The sequence below is a fragment of the Chiloscyllium plagiosum genome, unplaced genomic scaffold (genome assembly GCF_037043375.1).
Source record: "Chiloscyllium plagiosum isolate Xiang-an unplaced genomic scaffold, Cpla_swu_hap1 HiC_scaffold_53X, whole genome shotgun sequence".
NCBI classification, from domain to species: Eukaryota; Metazoa; Chordata; class Chondrichthyes; order Orectolobiformes; family Hemiscylliidae; genus Chiloscyllium; species Chiloscyllium plagiosum.
Genome location: NW_028270191.1, coordinates 8387409 through 8404576, shown reverse-complemented (window position 1 = coordinate 8404576; position 17168 = coordinate 8387409). Strand labels below are relative to the sequence as shown.

Here is a 17168-nt window from a genome sequence, read left to right as displayed (position 1 = left end):
AAAGGAACGGATATGTGAACAAAGGTACAGTGCAGAACAGGCCCTTTGGTCCTCCAAGCCTGCGCTGTTCATCCTGCCCTAACTAAACTTTTAAAAAAAACCTTTTGCCCTTATTTGGTCCATATCCATCTCTTCCCTCCCTATTCATGTATCCATCCATCCATCCAGTCACCAATGTGCCTGTTCTTCTGGCAGTGTGTTCCAGGCTCCTACCACTGTGTGTGAAAAACCTCCCTCACGCATCTCCCTTAAACTTTTCCCCTCTCACCTTGACCCTGTGCCCTCTTGTAATTGAAACTTCAGCCCTGAGCAAAAGCCTCTGACTATCCACCCCATCTATACCTCTCCTAATTTTGTAGACCTCTATCAGGTTTCCTGTCAGCCGGTATCTTTCCATTGAAAACAATCCTACACTTCTTAATGTTTCCTCGAGACCAGGCAACACCCTGGTGAACCTTCTCTGCACTCTCTCCAAAGCTTCCAGTTCATGGTATTGTGGCAACTAAACCTGCACACAGTGCTCCAAATGTGGCCGAACAAGGGTTTTGTATAGCTGCAACATGGTTTGCCAACTGTGTACCCCATGCCCTGGCCAATGAAGGGAGGCAAACTATATGCTGCCTTAATCACCTTGGCCACCTGTGTTGCCTCTTTTAGGGAACTATGGGTCTGCACGCCCAGCTCCGTCTGTATGTTAATGTTCCTAAGGGTTCTTCCATTTCTAGTATAATTCACACCTAAATTTGATCTTTCTAAAGTGCATCCCCTTGCATTTGTCTGGATTAAACTCCATCTGCCATTTCTGTGCCCAAGTTGCCAATCATGGAATTTTGTGAAAACAGCAGGGTTGTGGTAGTGGGAGATTATAATATCCCAATTTTCACTGACCTCCTTAGTGCCAGGGATTTAGATGGAGCAGAATTTGTTAGGTGCATCAAGGAGGGATTCTTGAAACGATATGTAGATTATCCAATAAAAGGTCTAGTACAGCCCCTTCCCTAGTTGGTCTATGAGCCTGGCCAGATGATCAAAATTTCAGTGGGGCAACATTTTGGGAACAGTGATCATTATTCTCCAAGTTATGGAAAAGGGGAAGACTGGTCCTCGGGTAAAAGTGCTAAATTCGGGGAAGGCAAATTAGAACAGTATTAGTCCGATGTGCCCCCAGTTCCTGACAGGAGTCTTTTAAAAACCAGTTGACCAGAGTTCAGGACCAGCATATCCCTGAGAGGATGAAAGACCAGGATGGCCAGATTCAGGAACCTTGGACAATGAGAGATGTAAAGAAAAAGGAAGCATATGTAAAGTTTAGGAAACCAATCAAATACCCAAGAAAGCAGGAAATAACTTGAAGGAATAAGGAGAGCTAGAGGGGGGCCAGGAAATGTCCTTTGCTATAAGGATCAATGAGTGTCCCAAGGTGTTTTACATGGATATTAGGAGTAAGAGAGTAACTAGGGAAAAGGTAGGTCCACTCCAGGACAAAGGAGCCAGTTTGTGTGGAGACATAGGAAGTGGGTGAGGTCCTTAATGAGTACTTGGCATCAACATTCCCCAAGAAGAAAGATGTGGGTGATGGTAAATTTAGAGAGGATTATGTTGATGTTCGAGGACATCTTGCTTTAAGGAGAGGATGTTGGGTGTCTTGGAAAAACATTTAAGGAAGATAAGTCCCCAGGGCCTGATTGGATCCTGAAGGAGACAAGGTGGCCTTGGCAGAGATCTTTGTATCCCCTTTCGTCACAGGTGAGGTCCCAGAAGGCTGGAGAATAGCCAGTGTCGTCCCTTTGTTCAAGAGCGACCACAGGGATAATCCAGGAGATTAGAGGCCGGTGAGCCTTCCATCAGTGGTCGGGAAATTATTGGAGAAGGTTCTTCTGAACAGGACTCACTTGCATTTGGAGTGGCTTGACATTTTACTATCAGTTACAGTTATCTTTGCATTGTTAGGTTTTTAATTTTTTTTTTGCATGGCAAGTTGTTGAAAGTGTGAACTGATGAACATCACAGCAGGGGACGTCAGGGTATCCTGGACCTGACTGAACAGGGTGAGCGACTGCACAATTCCTTAACTGAGCAGACTGACAGATCGTGAAATTAATAGTGCAGGGAGTGAGAAAGCTATGTAAATTAGTGTGGGTGAGTTCTGTGTCAAATTATGCAAGGAAGGAGATGTTAACTTTCACTGTCAATTAACACGTTACCATGCTGTAAAATATACTTGGGCTGGAATGGATGGGGCTAAACATTCTGAAAAATATAGAACTGCAGATGCTGAAGATCTTAAACAAAAGCAGAAACTTCTGGCAAAACTCAGCAGGTCTGGCTGTAGCTATGGAGATGCATAGACTGCATATTGCCAGATCTGGTGAGTTTCTCCAGCAATTTCTGCTTTTGTTTCGACTGTGCAAATGCAGCAATTTTATGACCGATTCTATGCCTTTCAGTGGTAGCTTAATAGTAAGCCTAGAATATTTCTTTGCAAAGGCCGTAGTGCAAGTGCACAGCACAAGTCAGACGGCAACTTTAGGGTACATAAGTTGTGTGTGTAAATAGCAGCAATATCTGGTATCATTGTCAAATAATGACTGGAATCGGTGTGTGGCAAAAATAGCCTCTTTTATTCAGCAATCTCAGCACAAGTTTGAGGCAGCAACAGAATCTTGAAATACAGCTCTTACAAGAGCCCCTTTATACAAACTACTTATGTATATTAAAATTTTATTACTATGGTGTTACTTTGTTTTAAATCTCTGGTACACAAAGGTTTACAGGGCTTCTGTCTTGGAAGACAACGCATGTTTTAACCCATCTCCTAAGTGCTGGCTGTTCCTTCTGATGGGACATCTGTCCAGTCTGCTTGCATAATGAGGAGGTGTTAGTCCTTTTGTCTTTTAAGTTAGTAAATATTAGTTAAAATGCTAGGCCTATATGCTCTAAATAAGTTAAAAATTGTGCCTATACTTAATAAAGGATATTAAACTGATTACTACAGCTGGGTTGTGAGATTTATTTACGATTTGCTAGTATGAGTTTCATTCATTCATGCAATTTCGTGGAAACACTTAGGGATAGTGGCCCAGTTAAAAGGTATTTAACGAGTACTTAATCTATTCGGGTTCAGGAGATGGTTGGTAAGGGCTGATTTAATATTATGTTTCATGGAGACTCCGTGGGGATGGTATTGTTCTGAATGCTGCACTCATTCAGAGGTAAACACTGCTTGTAGCAAGGGCTAATAAGGTGTGGAAATGCAGTAATGGATTTGAGGGAGTTGTTTTAACATTTGGATATGACAGTACTGTGGTTTTATGAATGAGTGGTGTTTTAGTAAATAATGGGTTAGTAAAGGATTATGAATGATTGGGAACCTGATATTAATTATTATAGTGAGCTGATGAGTGGGTTAATAGAGAGCCTATAACAATATCTCATAACACAATGTCTCACAGTCATAAGATTTACTGTTGTTCAGGCAGTGCAATCTTAGTCTTTGGATATTTTCCTAATCAGCCTATTCAGAAATATTGTGTGGTGCTGGAAAAGCACAGCAGGTCAGGCAGCATCCAAGGAGCAGGAAAATCGACGTTTCGGGCAAAAGCCCTTCATCAGGTTAGGTGAATTGGCCATGCTAAATTGCCCATGGTGTTAGGTGCATTAGTCGGAGGGAAATGGGTCTGGGTGGGTAACTCTTCGGAGGGTCGGTGTGGACTGGTTAGGCCGAAGGGCCTGTTTCCACACTGTAGGGAATCTAATCTAATCTAATCAGGCATTACCCACTCATATTACTAAGGAATTTGATCCACCACTCAGATGAATGGAGGATTAGATTAGATTACTTAGTGTGGAAACTGGCCCTTCGGCCTAACCAGTCCACACCGACCTAACTAAGCGCAACCCACCCAGACCCATTCCCCTACATTTACCCCTACCCCATACACTACGGGCAATTTAGCATGGCCAATTCACCTAACCTGCACATTTTTGGACTGTGGGAGGAAACCGGAGCACCCGGAGGAAACCCACGCAGCCACTGGGAGAATGTGTAAACTCCACACAGCCAGTCACCTGAGGCGGGAATTGAACCCGGGTCTCTGGTGCTGTGAGGCAGCAGTGCTAACCACTGTGCCACGTGCTGTCAATTCCAAGCAGAAACATGCAGTCACTATCATTATTCCGACATGTTGTTGTCGTTGTCGTCATTATCAAAGTGATGAATAGAATATTCGCCCTGGTCAGATATGTTATCTCACACCTTTTTGGAGCAGGTGGGGCTTGAACCCAGGCCTCCTGGTTCAGACGTAGGGACACTACTACTGCACCACAAGAGCCCCTACAATCTTGGTCTTATTGTCTAACGGGAAAGTGAGGACTGCAGATGCTGGAGATCAGAGCTGAGTGTGTGGTGCTTTTCCAGCACCGCACTCTTGACTTACTGTCTAACAGTAAAGTGTGTCTGTTTTTAAATAAGGTGTGTTTATGTAACACAATATTCTAGTTATCACTTTGAGGATAATGACATTTGTCTGAATAATGATAGTGACTGCATGTTTCTGCTTGGAATTGACATTAATCCTCCATTCATCTGAGTGGTTGATCAAACTCCTGAGTATTATGACTGACTGGGTAATCCCACTTTGAGGTGACTTGTAATCTGTCTAAAACTTATAAAAATTGAATCAATTCCCTTTTTTTTTCTCAAAATGACATCTTGCACTGAACCGTACAGACTGCTTGATACCAAGTTTAATACCTGATCTCGGCAGAACTCAGCCAGGCTAGAGGTTCAAGTGATCCAATTAGACATTGGAATGGGGAGGGGAAATATCAGTTAGGATACCTGTGTGTGTGCGTTGTAATGCTTTGCCTCTTAAATAGCTGGCTGATTGTGTGCCAAATTTACCAAGTGGGAACAATTTTTCAAAGCACAAGCATGAGCTCTCTTGTGATACTTTGCTCACTTGGGTGAGGGTTTGTAAGAGTGACTTGCTTTGCCTGTCTTTAGGAGTATGTTTGTTTGTTGTTTGTGTTTCAACAATATGGTTTTTTTCCCCCAGGAAGTGGAGCTCAATTCCCCTGCTGCACTGGCTGGCTTGAGACCATACACAGACTACATAATTGGAGCTGAAGCAATCCTCCGTGAGGTAGCTGCACAATGTTTCCTTTTCCTTTCAGAGAAGCTATTGGATTTGTGTGTGTAAACCAACAATCCATTAACCTTTTTGAGGTTGGGATTCCGTATCTATAAGCACGTAGACTGCAGAAAATATGTTCCTTCTGAAGCCAAAGTTGTCAGAGCAATAAATTGTGGAAGATGCAAAAGTCTGTAGATACTGGAAGTCTAAAATAAAAACAGAAAACATGCATATCATAGGAGTGCCTCTTCGAGGTGGCACAAGGAGCACAAAAGGTGTAGGCTGCTCCAGCAGGCAGTATACCATCACTGCAAAGTGGCAAGAATGCCACTGCTTTCCAGCTGCAGGGATAGTAGATTGAGCCAGCCCTTGAGCATTTGGTGGCTGCTAAGTGCCAGGCTGGGGCATAGTCTTTGCTGTTCAGTCTAAATTCAGCCTGGGAGCCTTTGTCTATCTCCTGCTTGCCATGAGGAACTGCCTGGCTGCACTGCTCAATGGCTGCTGCTACTTTACCACAAGTCACTTGACACCAGACATAGTCTAACAGGTGAAGTGACTTCACCTGTTAGACTGAGCAGCGCTCCAAAAGCTTCTGATTTCAAATAAACCTGTTGGACTATCACCTGGTGTTGTGACTCCTGACTTTGTCCACCCCAGTCCAGCACCGGCATTTCCCCATCGTGGCTACTTTACCAGTTCTTGCCCCTACTCCTGGATTCTTAGTCTCTGGCTCCTCTAGGTATGCGGAAATTTGGTCTTCTGCATTTGCACATGCACAGACAGTGACATTATTATGCACAGAATGCATGAAGTTGACATGCAGATGCATTCTGGCTTAGGGACATCCATTACCAGTAGCTGACGTCACCAGGACCCTTTGCTCATGCACGGATGGCCACTTTGATGGCTGTCTTGACGTTCCCACAAATTACTTTGAACAGAAAATGCTGGGAATATTCAACAGGTGTGACAACATCTGTGCTGTTCTGCAGAGATGGATTCTAATGAATCATAGAATCCCTACAGTGTGGAAACAGGCAATTTGGCCCAACAAGTCAACACCGACCCTCCGAGTATCCCACGCAGACCCATTCCCCTACCCTATTACTCTACACTTACCCCTAACTAATGCACCTAACCTACACATCCCTGAGCATTGTGGGCAATATTTAGCTTGGCCAATTCGCCTAACCTGCCCATCTTTGGACTGTGGGAGGAAACCCACGCAGACACGGGGATTACATGCAAACTCCACGCAGGTGGTCCCCCGAGGCTGGAATCTAATCAGGGTCCCTGGCGCTATGAGGCAGCAGTGCTAACCACTGTGCCACTTCTTCTGCTCTCCAAAGACACTGCCAGGCAAACTATGGAAAGAGGAGAAAGTGAGGACTGCAGCTGCTGGCGATCAGAGTAGAGAGTGTGGTGCTGGAAAAGCACAGCAGGTCAGGCAGCATCCGAGGAGCATGAGAATTGATGTTTCGGGCATAAGCCCTTCCTCAGGAACTATGGAAAGACTCTCATTTGCAAATTAGTTGTTTGGTGCACTTTTGATCCTCACGGAGGCACACGATGTGAAATGCTTGTTCTTGCTGTTATTTAATGGACAGAGGTCCTATCTCTAGTCGGGAGTGTGGTGCTGGAAAAGCACAGCAGGTCAGGCAGCATCCAAGAAGCAGGAGAATTGACGTTTTGGGCAAGAGCCCTTTATCAGGAATGAGGCAATATCTCTAGCTGACCGAAATTCCCTAAATGGTTTTGTGCACAGAGCGTTGTGGTACTCTGATTTTGGAGGCAACCCTGTAGTATTTGAGGGCAGTGGGTTTACTTTGTGAGGCACATGTACTGTACCTTTTTGCAATGACTTTATATATTTCAATGCACTTATTCTGAAAACTGCACGTCTTGCACAAGTCCTTATTTTGCACATCTGATGTACAATATTGTAACCTAGCAAGGACAGGAGATGCAGACTAGTGCTCTGTTAACCTGTGGTCTCCGTTTTGTCTTTTATCTGCCTCTCTCTTCATTCTCCTTTCCGTTACTGTGCTCATTATTTATATTTGCATTTGTTTATTATTATGGATTAACTGAAATGATAAGACCCCTCTTTCCAGCCCAACCACTGCAATCTCTTGCATTGTCATAAGTATCTGTTTTGTTCTCTCTTGACTTATCTGTGCTGCCTAAAGTATGCTTGGTTTGGCAATTGCCATGTAATACTCTGGTAGCCAAGCTATCACCAGAATCTGCTATTTTGTTTAAAAAATATACTGTGAAACAATTAGTGGACAATTCTCACCAAAACGGAGTCTTTGCTTTTTGGAGTGTGAATGGGTTAGGGATGAAGAGGAAAAGCTCGACTTTGTCAGTAAACAAATCTGGGAGGGAGCAAACCAGAGCACAGACTTACCCAGGTTTTTCTTTCTGTTGCAGTCTGAAGACTTGTTCTCCTTGATTGAATCCCACAATGGAAAACCGCTAAAGATCTATGTGTACAACACTGAGACAGACAATTGTAGGGAGGTGATTATCACGCCTAACAGTGCATGGGGTGGAGAGGGCAGGTACGACCGGGTCGGATTTACCTTTTTTTTTAAATTGCTAGTGTAATTTGTCAGTTCAAATACCTTCCAGAAGAATCTTACCCAATCCGGCAGAGAATTCGAGTGCACCAAACGACGCGTTCTGTTAAAATGTGTTCGGCAGAATGTTAAACCAGGTTTGTTTGAGCTTCCTTTGGATCTGCCTGTTTGATTTATTGGCGGTATCAGTCTGGTTATGTAAGTTTGGCAAAATGAAGGTCACTTCATTAAGCTTCGTTTTTTTTTTGTTTCAACAGCTAATTTTTTTGTATTGACAAAATGAGGCATTTTGTTGAAGCTTTTCATTGTATGTTTATCAGGACAATTTGCAAGAATACCAATTCCAAGGGAAAAACCAACATTTGTAGTGCAAGAGGGGAGCGTGCTCATTGGTCCCACAAATAGGACTTCTGGTTTTGGGAAACCCACCAAGAAATCAATCACTCAACCAAGTACTAAGCTCCTAGATATTAACTAACCTGTTCAGTGGAGCAGTTGGGATTTGAACCCAGGCCTTCTAGCTCAGAAGTATGGTCATGCCTACTGTGCCACAAGAGACCCCAAGCAGGTAGCTTGTTAAATTTTTTTGTCATTTAACCTGTTCAGCCATGTCATGAGACAACTCTGGAGTGGGTGAGACCTTTTGATCCAGAATATTACCCCACACAATGGAAATTTTATTACCCCTCCCCCACCCCCTGAGAGCAGATGGGACTTGTCTAAAAATTTAATCAATTTTGTGTTTGTTTTTCCTTAATCTGCCTGTTCAGAGATGTTTATTATACACCTCTAGAGCAGGTGGGGCGTGGACCTGGACTCTAGTAAACACGTATGATTTCTGGTAACACTGAAGATGTCTTGGTTTATCCTTAAATGGACCTGTACTCAACAACCTACTGTCTTCTGTCTGTTAATCAATTCTCATTTCCTCATCCCATGTGCTCCTCCATGCACACTCCTCTTGCTCCACTCTCACCTATCTAGTCCTTTCATTATTTGAAAGGTGTAAAGATAAGCCCAAAAATATTCGGCCAATCGGTTTAGTGTCTGGTGAGGGAAGTTTTAGAAACAATAATTTGGGACAAAATTAACATTCACTTGAACATGTGCTTTAATTGAAGACAAAGCAGCGTGGATCTGTTGAAGGCAAATTTGAGGTTAAGATGCATGAAAGCGAATCGAGGGTGAGCAAATTCAGTTCCGTGGATAGATTGGAGAAGCTGGGGCTGTTTGTAGAGATGCTCAAAGTCATAGAGTCTGGGCAATAGCAACTTGAAGCATCTTTAACCTAATTTGTCCCAAGCACCATCTCAGGAATATTATCATGTATAATGTATATTGAGCTCTGTGAGATGTTGGATCACATGAACAAAGGCTGAGTCAAAAACCTAGGTTTTTAGTGAACATCTTTAAAGGAGGAAAGAGAGTTGAAAAGGAGTTGAAATAGGAAGAGATTTCAGAGCTTGTGTCCCACACAAAGCCATCAATGTGAGGGAGTTAAAATCAGAGATGCCTGAGTCTCGAGTTAGGAGTGTAGATATCTTGAGGCTTGCGCGGCTGGGGAAGATATGAGATTAGAAAGAATTGGGCCCACTGAGGAATGGAAAGTCAGGATGCTGCTTGACTAGAAGCCAGTGTAAAGCAGCGAGGACAGCTGATCAGAATGGGATTTTGTGTTATTAAAGACACTGGCAACACAGTTATGGATTTGTTGGGCTTATCTTTACACCTTTCAAATAATGAAAGGACTAGATAGGTGAGAGTGGAGCAAGAGGCGTGTGCATGGAGGAGCACATGGGATGAGCAAATGAGAATTGATTAACAGACAGAAGATAGTAGACTGTTGAGTACAGGTCCATTTCAGTTTGCAGAGGGCAGAATGTGAGAGAGCAATGAGGAATGTGTTGCAATAGTCAGAGCTAATGATGTGATGAATGAGGGTTTCAGCAGCAGATCAGTTAAGATGGGTGGATCCTAGACAGTGTCACCATTGGAAATGGGCAGCCTCAGTGGTAAATGAATGTTCATCTTGGTTGGAGTTGGAAGTGTTTCACTAGTGTGTCAAATTAATTCTTTCAATCTAGCTTATCACAGATTGACAGCACAAAAGCATCCACTGTTTAGTCCTAGTCACAAATGTGAATAAAGAAAGCTGTGTTCTGAATCTTTTGAGGATGCTTGACACTGGGTGCATAGATCCAAAGCATGGAAGCATTCCACTTTGCCTTGGTACTGAAGTCCCTTTGTTTAATTAAACCCAAGAAAGTAAGTTTGTTTTTGTTTTTGGAATCCCTGTGATGAGCAATTTTCATTACTTTGATGTGATCTTGTGTTTGCAAACTGATGAGGCATATAGGTTAAATATTTCTCATTCCTTTTCTCTTCCAGTCTGGGCTGTGGCATTGGCTATGGATACCTGCACAGGATACCAATCCACAAGCATTTATCCGAGAGAAAGTTATCACCAGTTCTTCGCACTAGCCTGCCTTCGAGTCCTATGGTAAGCACCATTAAAGATGGGGTTACAGAGGTGGTGGATGTCTTTCTCTGCCTGTGTTTGAGATACTTATTCAACATGCTTGGACAAGTGAGATTAAGGCTGGCAAATTTGTAACCTTTGGTAACTTCTCATCTTGGCTATTTCAACACTATCCTTCAAATGGATCTTTCTGTATTGAGCATTGTGTTGCTAACTGTGTTTGGCTTTGGCTGACTTGAAACTGTGGTTTGTTGTCTCGTGGTTCATGGATTAGCCCTTTTTATTTCTGAGTCCAAATGTTGTGGGGTCAGGTCCTACTCCAGGACTTCTGCATAAAAATCACTCCAGGGCAGTACTGAGGGAATACTGCACTGTCTGAGGAGGCTGTCTTTCAGATGAAAGATTCAACCGTATCCATTCCAAAGATGGATGTAAAAGCTATTTGAGGAGAGGGTTTCCTGTGTCCTGGCCAGTATGTATTCCTTTGTGTCATGCCAGCATATTGCTGTTTGTGGGAGCTTGTTGTATGTGAATTGGGTGACACATTTCCGATGTTAACTTAGTAATAACTTTCAACGCTACTTCGTTTGACATGAAGTGCTTTGGGATGTCGTTGCGCTATGTAAATGCAAATATTTTTCCTTCACTGGTGCTTTTCAGATTCCTCATCCATTCCCCCCCTCACCGTGACCATTTTAAAAATTTCTCACTCTCTAATTTGCTGTTTGTGGGATTTTGCTGTGCGCAAAATGGCGACTGCATTGGCTGCTGGAATGTCGTCGTCTCCTACCCTGAAATACTGTTTAGGTCCTTGAAGCCTACTCCTCCATCCAATAAGATCATGGCTAAACTGGTTGTGGTTTCAACTCCATTTTCTTATCTGTTTACCACGCTTTCTTCCCCCCCCCCCCCCCCCCCCCCCCAAAAAAAAACAGATCCCTAATAACTCTTGACACTCCCAGAGCTGCAAAATAAAAAAAAATCTAACTGTGCACTTGTGTATGAAATGTTTGGTACATTTTTGAGAGGAGTACTTGAGAGAATCTATGTGTAACAGGAAATAAGTATATCCGTTTATATCATGTTCCGAGTGGATTGGATCAAACAGTGGCAGATGTTTAATCTAGGGAAATACAAACCAGACAGGTGTGGAAAGGGAAAGAGAGTGCAAGTCCAAGACAGGAATGCAGTTTAAAAGAAATATCCCTGAAGATGGACTGGAGTTTAAGTGAAAATGTTGCTCAAGTGTCAGCACACAGTGCCCGAAGTGCTGGTTTTGGCTGCTTGAGTATTAAGTACATGCATGTTTGAGGAACATTCTGACTTGGTGGATGTATGAAGCATTGGTGTCAGTGCAGTGCTGAGCAAGGTTGTGCAGCTGTTCATTGTCCCCACCTGCCCATTGATGTATGACTGCATTGACGTTTGGTTCTGCATACGGAACTCCTGAGGTCTGTGTAGCAGCAAGAAAAATCGGAGGGAATATAGGTACTGAGGTGGTGAAAAGTATTAGATGGGCAGATGTGTGCTGTGTTTTGGAGGAGATGTTTAACTAAGATTCTAAGGTGGACATTAGGTTCCACATCTTATTGAAAGAAGAGCAGTGGCGTCCTGTCCAATATTGATCGCTCTACCCGAAGCCCTAAAACAGATTGGCCACTCATCCTGAAACTGCTGTTAGTGTGACCTTGCGGTGTGCAAATTGGTGCTTGATTCCTGAATCATTAATAACAATAGGCTTCAAAAGTGCCTGTTATGTCCTGAGGTTGTGAACGATAATAGGTGAATACAAGTCTGCCCTTTCTATGAGGAAATCTTTTTCATTAAGTCCTGTATAGCCCATCATTTCTGAGTGCAGCAGTTCATTTAAATGTAAGTGTAGTGAGTGATGGGTCACCCAGTTTCCTGGCGTTTGCTTGATTGCCTTGTGGAATTATGGATGGAACAGCTACAAGTTTAATATTGTGTTCTCTCTTTCACCCCCAACCCTCCCTAAAAATAAAAAAAAACGCTGTTGCAATTTTTGCAAGGTTTGTGAATCTCGCTGTTGCAATCTCCTACCAAGCGTGAGTGGTTGTTCTTTATACATGACCCTAAAATGTCTTCAGTTGTCTACTTGACAAGAATAATAGAGATAAGAGTGAAATTAGCCAACACAGCAGAGCAGGAAATCAACCCTGACTTTGCACACTGAGCATCCGAGCTGATATTCAGGCTTAGTGTTGGTGAGATTCGACTGCAATACCTGTTTTGCCAGCACTGCAGATGTAGTTTGACTTGGCAAGTTTAATCCCCTGTGCTAATAAACACTAAATGTGGATGGAGTGATGTGCTGTTGGTGAGTTTAGTCCTGTCACCTTGACAAAGTAGAGATTTGAAGGCAAAGGACTGCTCCATTTATAGATGGTGCCATTGAGGTGTTGATCCTGGGTGGTGTTATAAACTGTTCCCTTTCTCAGCGGAAGGTCTCATTTCCTGTCGAGAACTGTACAATTCCTTTTGGCGCTGAGCATGGTGTTAAAGCGCAAAACGCAATGCACTGCGCATCAAGCAAGGAAGAGCCCTAGTCCTGCAGGGACTTCTGACCACAGTATTGGTGCAAGCACAAAGTGGAATGAGAGCTTTCCTATTCTGCCTGTGGTATCAAAATGATATCTGGCAGGAATAGTTTTGATGGCCTACTTGTTGGATGTTTTCTATTTGTGAAATCCACATCGGTCAGTTAATTAACTGAAACAGTTCCCATTATTGTTTACAGGAGGCATAGAAACCAATGGAAGTACAAGTGAGCCTTCGAATTATTCTATCTTAAATGTGCATTTTATTTTTCCCCCCCTCTCATGTTGCCATATTCGTAATGACACATGTAGGGTTATGTTCTAAAGTTTCTTTTCTTTGTAGGTTCCTCTTTCAGCTCCGAGCGCTCCTGCAATGAGTAACATACCCTCAGGCCTGCCAAAGGAGCTGAGCGATCTCAGGCTGGGAACAACATCTCCTTCAATCGCAGGCGCATTCACACCAGGTACTGGTAGAATTGCGTTAATGGTGCTTTTCCGTCACAAACTACTTCAGGAAGTGATTTCTGCAATGCTGGCAGATGTCATCCCTGTTATAAATTTCAGGCCGCTTTCTATCGTACTAGATCATGGATGCGACTTTGGTTATCCTGCTGACCCACTGTGTCCATTAACCCCTCATTTGCTTTGTCCATCGTTGGCACATGCATCGTGGCTGCAGCATGTAATGGTTACACTGGAGTAACAATAGAAGGCTTCTTCAACAGCACCCCTTGGATCCATGATATCTGCCACTTAGAAGGTCAAGGGCAGCAGGTGCATGGGAACATTATCCATTCCAATTTACAGCATTCAATAATGCTTGACTCTCCTGTCTCCTAACTGGAGTCAATCTCTTGACATCTGAAATGAAAATCATGAGTTGCTTTGCTTTTCAAGCATAAATGTAGCCAGAACCTGAGACGTACAGAATTGTGGAATGTGTAAACATTTCTTGTAATCTGCCAAGTGTTAACTTGTATTTGTACAGCACCTTTTTAATAAAATTTCAAGATATTTCACTGAAATATTGGGAAACAAATGCAAGACAAGACACACAAGGACATGTTGTTGGGTCAGATGACCAAAGATGTTGGTTTTAAAAAGTGTCTTGAAGGAGGAACGTGAGGTAGAGGGCCATACAGGTTTCAGAAGATAGGAAACGAGAACAAGCGTAAGACATTTGGCCTCCCAAGCCCAATCTGAAGTTGAAAACCAGCTCCCCATATCTCTTGCCCCATACGGGGCACAGCAAGAAATGGTGGACCGATTTAAAATAAGAGGATGCTCACGAGGTTGGAATTAGGCCAATAGATATCTGATGATTGTAGGATTTGGAGGCGATTATGGAGAAAGTGTAAGGTGGGGCACCAGAGTGTTTTTAAAATTTTCACCACCAGTTTCCAAATCAAGGCAGTGCTTAAGCAAGATTGAGTAGAGTGTGGTGCTGGAAAAGCACAGCAGGTCAGGCAGCATCCGAGGAGCAGGAAAATCAATGTTTTGGGCATAAGCCCTTCATCAGGAATGAGGCTTATGGGCCGAGGGGCTGCGAGATAAATGGGCGGTGGGGGGGGCAATAGGTGGAGGAGGTGATAGGTCAGGGGAATGGAGCGGATAGATGGGACAGGTGATGGAGAGGTCAGGAGGGCAGTGCTGAGTTGGAGACTTTGGCCTGCGATAATGTGGGGGTTAGGAAATGAGGAAACTGGTGAAATCCACATTGATCCCGTGTGGTTGCAGGGTCCCAAGGCACAATATGAAGCGTTCTTTCTCTGGGCATTGGGTGGTAACGGTTTGGTGGTGGAGGAGGTCCAAAGACCTGTATGTTCTAGGGGGAGTCGAAATATTCAGCCACAGGGTGGTGGGGTTGGTTGGTGCAGGTGTCCTAGAGGTGTTCTCTGAAACAATCTGCAAGGAGGCGTCCTGTGTCCTCGATGCAGAGGAGACCACATCGGATGTAACGGATTCAGTAGGTGACATTAGTGGAGGTACAGGTAAATTTCTGTCTAGATATGGAAGGATCCTTTGGGGCCTTCGATGGAGGTGAGGTGAGGGGAGTGGTGTGGGCGCAGGTTTTGCAAGTCCAGCGATGACAGGGGAAGGTGCCAAAAGTGGGGTGTGGGCGTGCTGGTGGTGGTGGTGGTGGGGACAGCGGGGGAGTTGCAAAACCTGCACCCACACCACTCCCCTCACCTCTGTCCAAGCCCTCAAAGGATCATTCCACATCTGACAGAAATTTACCAGTCCCTCCACAAATGTAATCTACTGCATCTGTTGAAAACAAATCCGATTTGGCCTCAGTTGCCAGTCAAAAGAATAGAGTTGAATTGCAAATGATCGAAATTATTAAAAGAATTGGAAAATTTCTGAAGACTGTATTGGACTGAAATCTGGAAACGTGAATGTGGAATTGCCTGAGGTGCTGTTGGGCCAGTGGTTTTGGTGATGCTTGATGGAGCTGTAAACATTCCATTACCTCATGAGGGGAAGAGTCCAACAAACTGGAGAAGCTGCTCGAAAGGGGGAGCAGAGCTCTAGAATTGTGACCAGAAGCCATGAGTGTGCAGCCAGCCATGATTTTTCAACCACTGGTTTGCAGACACCAAGCATCAGTTGGCAGATTGTGAACAGGCACTTGCAACAGCAGGGAGCTGGATTGGGATGTTACATGTCTTTCATGGAAAGGGTAGTGTCACTAGCTTTGGGTGCTGGAGTGAGTGGACAGGAGGAATAGAGCTGTACCACTGGGAACAGGAGAGACTGTGCTAGTGTGTTTCGCTTATAAAGTTTAATCGCAAAAGTATTGCAGGGAGAATAGATATCGTGCAGTAATGCTGTATTAACTGTGACCTACTGTGTCAGCACTTTTTTCCCAACTCCCTATACTAGTATTGCGTGGTAGTTGGGACTTGTGTATGTGGAATGAGCTGCCAGAGGAAGTGGTGGATGCAGGTACAGTTACAACATTTAAAAGACCTTTTAGATAAGGTTTGGAGGGATATGGGTCAAACACTGGCAAGCGGGATGAGTTTAGTTTGGAAACATGGTCATCATGGACTAGTTGGACCGAAGGGTCTGTTTCCATGCTGTATGACGCTTACTATCCCATATGATGCATGCTTTATGTATGTTGGATCTGTACACGAGTGACTGCATGTGCACATATGTAGCTGTTGTGAATCTTTGCTCCTCCACTGGCTGAGGAAGGTAATTGGTGTCCATTGCCCTCTCTGCCAGTGGACACAATGATTACACCTTGTACTGTTACTGAAATCAACTTTTAACACTTCACTATAAAGTTGCATTGGGTTGCAAAATAAAGCTACCTCAAAATCACTCCTGAGAGTTTAGTTATTAACCGCACTGGTAAGCAATATTTGGCCAGGCTTCAGTTGTATAGAAGCGTATGTACTCCCTCTCTCTGAACTCTGAGCCCAGAGTCCTGCTTCTGCGATGGTTATTCTTTGGTTATCGTTCCCAATTTTTTTTCAATATGTTTTCTCTTGATCTTTCAGAAGGTTCAACCCCTGCCCAGGATCATCATGTCTCTGAGATTATCCACTCAGAGCCCATATGGGCAAGATAAATCTGTTTCATCATCCTCCTTTTCTATCTTTAATTTAGAAGCCATTTTCAGTAGATTCTGCTTAATCAGCAGTGCCTGTCTCTGTCTAGCACAGTAAGTTATTGTTCCAGTGAAGTTGGATACTTTTCCCTATTATCCTTGTAGAGAGTTGGCTGTTAACCATACTGTTGCATGAATTAAGATGTAGCGGTATTGGTTTACATAGTGTACACTTCAGCACTCGCTTGCAATTGTTCAAGCACAATGTGACTGCCTTTGACTGCAATTCGTTTTCTTTTAATTTTTGTGCAGATCAAAATGATGGGTGCAAGCGCTGTGGCACTCAACACTAGTGTGCACTTATGCCTTGTGTTTGGCTTCCAGAGAAGTAGCTCTTAAAACAGACTTGCAACCTTCCTGCTTTTCAATGTACATTACTTTTCAGAAGATTTTGGAATATTTTGTCATAATCAGCAACTTCAGCAGGAAGTTAATGACAAAAGTTCAGGTGTCTATGCTGTTCTGATGTTGGTTGAGATTTGCTGAAAATACTCAACTTCTCAAAAGCTTAATAAAGATACCAGTGTAAAGCGGCACTAAGATCATTCTTCAGTGCAATCTCATGTAGCGAAGTACTGCATTTGTAAAGGACAGCTGGCAGTTATTTCTGAACTGTTGATGACATGATTTATTCATAGAATTTCTACAGTATGGAAACAGGCCCTTCGGCCCACCAAGTACACACTGACCCTCCAAAGAGTAAGCCACCCAGACCCATTTACCCTTAACTAATCCACTCTAACCTATACCACCCTGGACACAATGGGGCAATTTAGCATGGCCAATCCACCC

At 43.6% G+C, this 17168-nt stretch overlaps 1 protein-coding gene across 1 annotated transcript in view; it reads left to right on the top strand.

The window, feature by feature from the left end:
- The window catches only part of LOC122543390 (Golgi reassembly-stacking protein 2-like), a 69731-nt gene that overhangs the window by 27033 nt on the left and 25530 nt on the right, over nt 1-17168 (top strand). The window contains exons 4-7 of the mRNA XM_043682075.2: nt 5058-5144; nt 7569-7699; nt 10106-10217; nt 13098-13218. Coding sequence (XP_043538010.1) covers nt 5058-5144; nt 7569-7699; nt 10106-10217; nt 13098-13218 — 451 coding nt within the window. The remainder of the gene's footprint in view (nt 1-5057; nt 5145-7568; nt 7700-10105; nt 10218-13097; nt 13219-17168) is intronic.